Genomic DNA, 10869 nt, shown 5'->3' with positions numbered 1-10869 from the left:
TCTAACACGCATTATCTCACTCTAAATTTTTGATAAAACTTGAGAGCCCTGCCTCATAGTTAGATGGTCAGCACAGGTTAAATGTTGATGAGTGCACAATCAAACCTTGATGTGGTGAAGAAACAACCATTTAAATACAAATGAATGAGGTACAGGAATTTAAGAAAGGTTTTGCAATCAATTAATATAAATAAATGTTTGGCAATTTTTGTTCTGTTCTGTTTTTTTCCCAGCAGAATGGAACCTAGTAAGTCAGCAAAACAGGGATTTATATAGGCACTGTAAAACTGACAGACAGATTGATGAACAACTATTAAAATATGGGGACAATGACAAAGCCTTTATTAAACAATGCAAGAATTTACAAACATTCAGACATTTACAGTATTTGTTTTTACATAAAAAAGTGTCAGCTCAGGCCAGTCCCAGTGATTAATAATAGCTAAAGACTACCAAGCACACACGCATATTCAAAGAAACACACGCACACACAATATAAACAAATAAACTGCAGCCAGTTTCTTTAAAAAAAAAAGTTAAACTTTCATGTAAAGATAGATAGATAGATCCTCTTTCCTCTCTAAATCTCTACTTCTTCCTACATTATTTTAATTCTACACCTTCTGATATTATTTCTTTCTCACAAATTGTTGTTCATGACATCAGTTCAGGCTGACCATATTTTTTCATAGACGATGAGCAGACTAATATATGCAACCTACTAAAGTGCATTCTCTATCATCACCAAAACAATCAATTTTGAATGAAAAATGTGTCAGAAGCAGTTGGTTAAATGCATCATTCAGAAACAATACAAATAAGTAAACGCCACTCCACAATAAAATATATATATGTACTCTAGCCTATTCTAAAAGTCATGATGCACAAAAATATATGTGCTAGGATTAGACAAACATCTCAATTTATCTATATATATTGGATTAAAATTTTGTGTCATAAATTGCTGATAAAATGAAAATACCTCCCTGACACAGGAACATAAAAAATTAATTTGTAATAACCACAATGATTTTTTGTTGTTGTTGTCAATGAATGGGAGTAGTTCAACCTGGCCTCTAGGAGAATGAAAGTGATAAATAACGATACCTCATTAAATATTATTTACAACTAGTTTACATCTCTCTCTCATTTTAGAATGTGTAATAATGTAACTGAAAAATTATTAACATTTTCTTTTTTATAATACATGTGAGTACTCTAAACCTGGCTTGATGTTTCCTTCTGTGGGTTTCAGTAAACAGAGAATAATGTAATGCACACGCTGATATGTAAACACGTAACCTAATCACAATGAAGTCATATTAAAACAGTGGCTGTGACAAAACCAAATGAAGGCGATATGTTTACCAAAATGCTTCATCTAGCATTTTAGAAGCTGAAAATGAGCCCTTATATTTCCAGTAATAGGCTTCAGAGAAACAGCCGGAATAATTTAAAAGAGAGGGTCAACTTTGAATATTAATACTAATTTACAGTGAAAACACTACCAATATTATTTTAGTTCTGTGTTTCAGTGTTCAAGATTTATTCTAAAAATTGTATTTTTAAAGTGCCTAAGATTTTTCATGCAATACAACAATCGCAAATAACACTCTTCATGTAATTTTATACTGTGATTATGGCGAAGTTAAAGTTGAAGAAAGAAACACATTGAACATCTGTACAAAACAATGTAAATACACAAAATATCCGATATGATTTCAGGTTTATACATCAGGTATATGTCATCATAAATCAGTCCTACACCAAATCTGTCTAGGTGTCCTCATAGTTGCATACTATGGATTTATTTTGTTGAAAATTTGAAGGTGATTCATAATCCTCAACACATTATCCCTGACCTAAACCCCTGTGTCTTTTCCAGAACTATCTAATAAAGCAGATGTGCCTCTACAAACCCTAACTTTTTAAGTGTATTTCTCTCCCTCGCCCATCTTCGCCACCTTTCTTCACAGTAAACCATGGAGCAGACATACCAATAAAATACTATTTAAGACCAGAATACATTACAAATAAGGGAAACAAGCTATGTTCTAATAAAATAGCTTTAAAAACATTTTAAAAAGTTCTCAGGCCCAATGAAGCCCAATATATATTTGAGTGTTTTTTTAGTTTTTAGTGTGTGCCACTGAATATAGTGTTTCAGTGACACAAGGCTTGTATGGCTGGATTCCTGAGAGCATTTGTTGAAGGGTACAGTATGTTTGAGTGTCTTTATGTGTGTCTTTGTGTGTGCGTTCACATGGTGCAACATTTGTTCTTGTGTGCGTGAGAGTCTTTGAAGCGGAGCCTCTGCTTGGATCGATATTTCTCCAGGTAGGTTAGCTGTTTACTGTTGATGGCTCCACGACGCTTCCTGAAACACACACAAAGACAAACGCTGTATGGAGGAAGCCAATGGCATGAAAGTTGAAAATGGTCTTTTCTGTATCTCTGTATATATTGACTGTAAAATAGCACTCTATCTAATCTCTTCATCTGTGTATTCATTCTGTGCTTGGTATAGACTCATGGGACATGAGGAAACTCATAATGCATTCTATGTTTTTTGTCGTTGGTTCATCTCTTACATAATAAAAAGGATCCCTATAATTTTGTTCATTTATTGCTCTGCATGTGCTTTTCATTTGGCACCACACATGTGACAGCTGAGTACCAGCGCGTGTTGCTTTCTGGAACATTGTCTTCTTTGATACCACCACCAGATGGCACCAAAGAAAGAAAGTTTAATCCTTGAGCAAGTTAGCCTTCCTCCACTCACTCTACTGGGTGTTTTACTCCTGTTTATTTAAAGTGCTTTAACAGTTTACAGCAGCAGTCATGATTGAAGAGAATGACAGAAAAGAAAGGAAAGGTGGAAGAGAGGAGGGAAATGGAGAAAGCATATACATGCTCTCTATAAAACACAGCTTGTGGTGTACAGATTTATTCCTGAACCATGTTAAGCATTTTACACATTAAACAAAGCTTTCTTGTGTACAGTATGTTACATACAATGCTTGTATGTTGTTCCTCAAACGCAAGTCGCTTTAGATAAAGGTATCTGCCAAGTGAGTAAATGTGAATGTAAATTTTAAAATTTAACATTGTGCTTCAGTTGTTCCAGGTTTTTGTAATATACTGCTGTTATTTCTGTTTCTCCATGATAAGGATGTAGCGTATAAATGTACTTACTGCCTGATGAGTTGAATAGCATCTTCATACTTCATCCCGCTCTCTATCAGAGCCAGAGCAACCAGCACAGGAGCCCTGTGTGCATAAACACACAGAGTCATGTGTTGAGTCTGATGTCTGAGTAAAAATAATCACTTTGTATCTTTATAATTTAAAAAAAGTTTCAGTGCTGTTTATAAAGGTTACAGCAACTGTTTTGGTCTCTTTATCTCTCATTAGCCTACTAGAATCTGTAGGTGTAGAAATGTCAATGCCATTAAAGCAAAAGGCATCATCTTTTAGAGCCACAAAATTGTGGTGTAACTGTAATCCAACCAGTCTGACCTAGTTTTATACTAGTGATACCAGTGTTGTCTTACTGTGTGATGTCTTATATTTCATAATTTTTCAGCTTTCTCTGCATTAATCTCTGCTGCCCTGTATGTGTTTGTCCGTGTGACTCCCTCTCTCTCTCTTCGATTCAGTTCAGAGACAAACTGTGTGAGATGTATGATTTTTTTTGTTTTGTTATTGTTATAATTTGGTGGATCGCTCACCTCCCCAGTCCAGCCACACAGTGAACAGCCACGCAGCATCCTGGATCCTCCTGAAACTTCTTTTTCAGCAGACTCAACCAATCATCAACCAGCTTACTGGGGGGCGGGGCTCCATCATCAAACGGCCAATCCTAAAAAGAAAAGCAGAACAGTTACTGTACTTCTGTATTTTATCATAAGCTGAGTGTGTGTGTACATGCATTTTTAGTGCGTGCTCACCACCACATTGATGCCATCTTTCTCCAATGATGTTTTATCATAGGTGACATCACAGACTCGAACAACTGTGGTGGCACCGAAGCGCTTCAGGTCCTGAAAGGGCAACAGTGGTAGGAGATGTTTTTCACAAATACGCCAAAACACAAGTGCATCAATCATTCAGTTCAAATGTCTATTAGTAATCAGCAAAGGAAAACAAAAAAGTGTCACTGATGGTGGTCTGACAACACACACGTTACTTACCTCTATGAAGGAGCCGAGTGTGCTGTCAGTGGGGTTGTGTGTGATAAGGAATCTCATGTTCTTATGGCACAGTTCCACTGGAGCTGGACGGTTCATGGCAGCCAGTGTGACCTTTGACATCCCAGGATGAACTTTGACCTTTATGTGTGAGCAGTTAGTCATTAGTCATAAGCCCATAATCAATAATGTCATGATTGGCTTCATATAATGAAAAATTATGTCAAATACTTTTGAGCCACATTTGGTGCACCTTTTAAGATCTTTTTGCTTATAATTTTTTTTTAAAAAGACACCACATGAAGTCGGGGAAGGGCTTTAACTATTTTTCTCAGTTACCTCAAAGTTAAAAGGCTTTTTACTACACACACATGCATGTACACATACATGTTACAGATTTATCACAACCCTAGCCCAATAAGTATTACTATCATCTACTGTACTTATGACACCAATATGCAGACCCTTTGACATGTCACAGTAGGAAAAACACATGTGAATACAAGAAAATTAATGATGGCTAAATTCCATTTACTGCCACACTGCCACAGCTTACTGGGATACTTGAATACAGAGTCCTTCTTAATGTTAATAGTAACATTACAGTGTGTTTTTCCTACTCTGACAAGTCAAAATGTCTGATGTGAAACCTGGCCACACAGTTTGACTCCTCTAGGCTGCATTACTGCGGCTTTTTGAAATGTTCTTAAATGCAACTAAACCTGTAACAATCTTAAGACATCTCAAAACCCATCACAAGGTCACATATTTACAGTCTGTTTATATAAGTGTCATGCAATATACAGTACGTATGTGTACTTTATATATAGCTTTGGCAATATTGTTGCTATACATTCATGCCAATAAAGCTAATTTGAATTTGAGTAAAAACAAGCAAATCTAGTAATAGGAAAACCGTGTTCAAAGAGAGACCGTAATACAGTTAAAGGCCCTACACCCGCACAGGTGTTTACAGACTGTAATTGACTGACGTCTCGCTCACTCTTCGATTACACTTGGTAAGGGGGACAAATCACACCTCTATCAATTTGTACATTGGGTTTTGACCTCCTCTAATTCCTTTCATAGCTCTCTGGCATCGTCAACCTAATTTACCAGAATAACTGAAAACACCTGTGTGCCTTTGCAAAGAGCATTTTATAGAAACATTCTGTAAAAAACAAAATGCAGGTGATGTATCTATCACTAATCGCACACGCATCTTATGATTAAAAAACATTTATACTGCACTTGATACACTATTGGATGTAAACAAAAACAAATATGAAAGAATTGTAACTATCAATGGTGCAGATCTTTCGAGTGTCTCTTGTTGACTGGCATCTTAATTAATGGATGCCTTACATTCCCCATAGCACACACAGCCACTATTTTAATTTAGAGTGCTGATCTATCTGGGTGGTACAAGTCCTCACATGTGAGTAAACAAACGAGGAAGGCAACACAGTAAATGTGAATAAACTAAGCCAGCAGGTTGGGCATAACCGTCTGGCTGAAGAACTTGTCATAGCCAGAACTGCTTATTTATAACACTGTATACCATGCACTACAGAAGTTTTGTAGCAACAGGTTTACACTTCCCAAGAACACAGGAGAGGCACATCTGGTCAATCCCCTTCCCAGCAGCAATGGCACTGGTACAAATACTGATGTTTTCTGTTATGACAATGTAAGCAGGGTGCCAGATGTGCTCTGTCAGTGCATTGTTTTCTGATTTCAAATAAGGGAATTTCACCTGTGTTATAACTGTCACAACTTCTAAAGGGCATGAAATACCAGTGAAAATGGGGAAAATAGTGAATACTATTTAAACACGAGGCCTGGGATATAAAAACATAAATTTATCTGCCATTGTAAAAAATCTTACATCCCTGGAAAGGCAAATCAAAAGTTGGTTTCAGCTCATACTGGCCACACTAAAAAAACTCCACAGAATCCTGTAATACCCAGTCACATGTGTGACGCTAGTCAAGTGCTGTAGTTGAAAAGTGTTATGGCATCACTATATTTAGCCAAGATCTGGTGACGAGTCACCCCTCACCTTTAGTTCCAGCTGTAGCAGTTTGCTGCTCTGTGGTAGATCAGGTTTCCAGGTGTCTCCAGTCTTCCTGTCCCTTGTGGAACTTCCTATTTGGAGACTGTTTATAGCAGTTTAAGGTATTTTCCCAATCCTGAGGTCCCGTTGTGTTGTAATATCGTTTTACCCCATCAGTTGATTGTATCCTATAGTCCAGGAAGGTCAGCTCTCTCTCTCTCTGTTCTGTTTTTATCTCTCTGATTGTCAGGTCCTTTTCTCTCTTTGTCTCTCAGTAGCTTTCTCTTTCCTTCTCTCTCCAGTTAGCTTTCAGTGCCAAGGCTCCACTTGTTACCCCATGAGATGGCTGGTTCAGAGGGCAAAGGCCAATGGTCTTTCAGGTTTCAGGGCCGCAGAACTGCATGGTGCAGCTTCATCCCAGATAGAGTCTAAATGTGTTGGGCATGGCAGTAGTCACCACTCCTTCGCACAAACTCCATCAACCAGCAATTCTAAAGAACAAATGAAGAAAATTAACTCTTTAAATAATAATAATAATAAACACTAGTGAAGGTACAAAAAAAAAATTTCAACAATTTAGCATTTGTTCCAGTGTTCCAACATTGTACAGTATCTGCAAAATCACCCCATAGTGTATGGCAAACTATATTGAAAGCCTTCATCTGTAATGTGGAGGCCAACAGCAGGGCAACTGATTGGCTGACATACATAAATAAACACACAAACACACACATGATCATTATAAAAATTTAAAATTATTTTTAAATGCCAAATGCTGCCGAATACCATATATTCAAGACAAATGCATACACACACATACACACGTACACACTCAATCACCTCATGCACTTTCTGAACTACAAAAGTGTCCCTACTTGCATGAATGGACAAGAAAGCTGGGAAAAAGATGACAGATGCAGCAGGAGCTAGAAAATCTAATACATGATGTGGCTCACAAAATATGGAAAATGTTATTAGATTAGCCTGCACAACATCAACTAAATTAAATTTGGCCTAAAGGAAAAAAAGTCTGAAAACTGGAGTTATATTTAATGTACTCCAAGAGGATTGTAAGTGTAGAGGAGTCATGAATATGAGGGCAGTTGCTCAGATTGAAACAAAAGACCACATATTGGAGTACAAACTGTAAAATAAAATAAAAGGGAAGGTTTAAAAAGGAAGGTTAGCTCACTTGCTACTTGAGGTAGACTAGGGCTGCCAACATTTGCCATTTTAAATTACACATATTGGCCTCGGATTGAAAAGTGGTTGCTGGCCAGTAAGCTTCATTCATCAATATATATTTGGAGTTCTTTGGTTGCATCTATAATGTATGTCACATCACTACTAAAAATACGGCATATCTTGTCATGCAAACATACATCTGTAGTAGATGTCTGCAGAGATGTTTTATTATTTAGCTTGATCATAACAACTTAAAGTTAGGGCCTATTTAGCCAAGATAATGTTGTGTTATGAATTTGTGTTTAATAGCTCATTTCTCTATGTGCTCTGATGTTAAAGACATTGGGTTAAACTCCAGCAACAGGATATGCTTAGTTCAGTATATTTTTGGGAAATTCACGTCTGTCAGATAAATATCATGGTAGTCAAAGATGTAACCATCCTCTTACTCATGCCCAAACATTCAGACAAACAACAGGGGAAGTCCAGAGGTACTTATAATAATAATCTGTGGTCACCTCTTCACCTCAGCTCTGACAATACACACACACACTCTCTCTCTCTTCATAATCACATGCCGACTTACTCACTAACTCTTCCAGAAGAGTGTAGTGTATTCCAGGTTGTTGACGATCTATAATTAGGAATTTATTCTGTGTTACCGCTAATCAGGATAGAGGTCAATAATTTCCCATCCAGTCAATTCAAAGTGTAAAAAGAAGATTTAATTTAATTTCATGTAACACAAGCACAACCAAATTAAAACTGAGACTAATACAATAAAAACTAATTTGTATCACACAAAGTAACATGACAGATGGCTCTGTAATACTCAAGACAAAGCAATGAATTCACTGAAACTGAGAGACACAATAGGTATAAACAAGCTATAAAACATCAAAACATAAAACAAATGTGAATACTAATTCCTCACAAGTACTAGTACAACTTACCTCGGACATTTTGCTGACATCTAAAGCCGAGTGACTTAATATAAAAACAACATCCAAAAGCATAAAGAAGTATGAGGGAAATGGCTAGACGGTAGCAGTAATTCCAATTAAAACTGTAAAGCTGATCTCCCCTGTTACCTTAGAGCTCAGTTTAGTTTGTAAAAACAGGTGCGACCCCAGTTTGTGGTCTGGCTGCTTCCCTGTCACGGGCTGGGTCAGGACCCAAAGGAGTTAAAAATGGATTTTAGAGCTGCCGTTATAGGTTGCAAACCTTTCTACAGTACCTGCAATGTGAGGCTGAATGAGACACAGCGAGCTTGGAGGTTAGTAGTAAAGACAACAACAAGGCAGGGTTGGTTGTAGCCTCAAACAGGATAAATCCTGCAGCACATTAACCTGTAGTGTAGTGCCTTCCACTTAGAGGAGGTTGTCTGTGACAGCTCCAATCACGAGTCACTCTGAATTGTGCTAAATTCGTAAATTTGAGTTGTTCCTGAAGGCCTGCAGTATACAGCCTCTCCTCTTACCCCAGTGGACAGCTTGGCTGCTGAACACGGAAATCCACAAAACACTGACTGGCAGTTACACCGAAGTCCTGCAGAAGCAGCCACAGTTCTACAACAGTGTGAGTGCTGACACACAACCAGCTGACTGCCTGTTATAGTAAACCCCTGTAGACACAGAATACTCTGCAGCTGTATTTATAGCTGTTTCTATACTAGCAGCTGATTCAATGACACATCAAATTTTTGTGGATACAAGTTTCCGACGCGAGTATACTGTGTGTTCCACAGTTCCAGTGAGGAAATATGATTAGCTTGATTGCTATCTCCTGTAACACTACTGTGGAAATTCATTTATATGGAATTTCTTTGTAATTGCCTCTACCTTCCACAAAAGTTACAAAACTTGTTGTAGCAGGGCGCCACGCTCCTTCCAAAATAATATTTGATTATGATCCTGGAAGTAACAGCAGCAAAACAAAGATATTATTAATTTGGTGTTTGTCCTTACCTGCTCTTCAATGTCATCTCCAACCACAGACTAAGCCCAGACAGGTCTTCTGCCTCTTTGCCACAGCAAAGTCCACCTGCTTTTAGTCTTTTTCTGCCACTAGAAGCTGAAATGTCTGGCAGCAGAAAATGAAGTCTCTCTGCAACAACCTGTAGCTCTGTCCCACTAAAAGACTGAACTATCCACCTCTCCCTGTCCCTCCTGGCGTGTCAGTAACCGCTGCGGTGTACTGTGTGTGTACCAGATTGTGGCTCTACCTTGCTGTTGCAGTGCAGTGTGCCGGGCTGAGGATCTGCTGTGAGCTGGTCTAATCAGGCTGGGCAGCCATCTGACCCTGACAGCCCTGTCACCACCAGAACACTCTACAGTTAATGCTCTTAGAGAGAGAGGAGACGAGCCTCACGTCCTCCTTCTTCTCCTCCTCCTCCTCCTCTTCATCCACTTGACTCCTTTTTCCAGAGTAAAGAAGAGGTGCTGCCCCCCTCCTCCACTCTCCTCACCCTTCCCATAGGCTGATAATTATAAGAGAAATATGTGGTCTCACATGTAGTGGAGTGCTCAGTAACACAATAAATGCAGATTAGTGTTTTCAGCTCACGCTTCTCTCAAATATAAATTTAAGAATTTGTAAAATTGTAGGTCTAATGAGAGTTTTCTGCTGTGCACGTCTGTTTGGACCTTCTCTTGTTTTCCTTTTCTCCCTCTCTCCCCCTTCCCCTCCCTGAACCAACTAAAAATAGACAGTCCTTTGAGCTAGCAGACAGATTGGAAGTCAAACCCTTGAGTCCCAGTTCATGGAATTAACTTTCCCCTTAACTGACAATAGTCCCAAGTTTGTTGTTGTTGTTGTTGTTGTTGTTTTCCTGCAGCCAAGCTACTGTGAAAAGCTGCTGTATGGTTGCCAAAGCGCAACGATTTGTTCATCCAAAAATCTAATAAAAACAGTGAAAATTGCAGGACACATTTTCTAAACCAACATATATTGAGACATTCTTAAAAGAAATCCATGCAGCTTTGGGTTTGTGAGTTTTTAGGATTCACTCTTAAGTTGATCTGCTTCCAATTTGTGCACGCGGCTATGGTGAGGGCATGTGAGTCCAGAGAGTCACAAGGCAGAACTGGGGCCTCACCTCACTATCAATCACCTTGAGTAGAGTTTAATATCACTGTTCAACCATGCACAGAGCTTTAAAAACACATCATACTATCTAAAATTAGCTGAAGCACTACCTTAAAATGTTCATGATCGTGACTGCTGCTTATAGCTCAAGCTGTGCTGTGGTTCTGATTTTCATTGCAGTGACCCGTCACCTTTTGTGACAGATAGACAGATGAAGACCTTCAGAAGGAAGAAGAAAAAGATGGGAAAAGAGAGGACTCTACTCTGCCTTGATGTCCTTTAATGAAGACGTTGACTGCAAACAACATCTAAACATGTAACAGAAGTAATTATCGCTCATTCACATTCTGT

The 10869-nt window shown here is 38.4% G+C and overlaps 1 protein-coding gene across 3 annotated transcripts; it reads right to left on the bottom strand.

Moving 5' to 3' along the window:
* Positions 1-339: 339 nt before the first annotated feature.
* LOC123968498 (protein tyrosine phosphatase type IVA 3-like) lies at positions 340-9026 on the bottom strand. 3 transcript variants are annotated; one of them, XM_046045314.1, is made up of 7 exons: positions 8912-9026; positions 6253-6737; positions 4194-4331; positions 3951-4043; positions 3732-3862; positions 3196-3270; positions 340-2377 (listed from the first exon to the last, which is right to left on the bottom strand). In XM_046045314.1, the coding sequence occupies exons 3-7, from the start codon at positions 4311-4313 to the stop codon at positions 2260-2262; spliced, it is 537 nt and encodes a 178-aa protein (XP_045901270.1). In that variant the 5' UTR covers positions 4314-4331; positions 6253-6737; positions 8912-9026; the 3' UTR covers positions 340-2259. The 3 variants fall into 3 exon arrangements, with proteins under 3 accessions (XP_045901270.1, XP_045901271.1, XP_045901272.1); XM_046045315.1 differs by lacking the exon at positions 8912-9026 and adding an exon at positions 8669-8784; XM_046045316.1 differs by lacking the exon at positions 3196-3270.
* Between the last annotated feature and the right edge of the window lie 1843 nt (positions 9027-10869).

Source organism: Micropterus dolomieu, linkage group LG03 (assembly GCF_021292245.1).
Source record: "Micropterus dolomieu isolate WLL.071019.BEF.003 ecotype Adirondacks linkage group LG03, ASM2129224v1, whole genome shotgun sequence".
Classification (NCBI taxonomy): domain Eukaryota; kingdom Metazoa; phylum Chordata; class Actinopteri; order Centrarchiformes; family Centrarchidae; genus Micropterus; species Micropterus dolomieu.
This window is presented reverse-complemented; position numbering and strand designations above follow the sequence as displayed.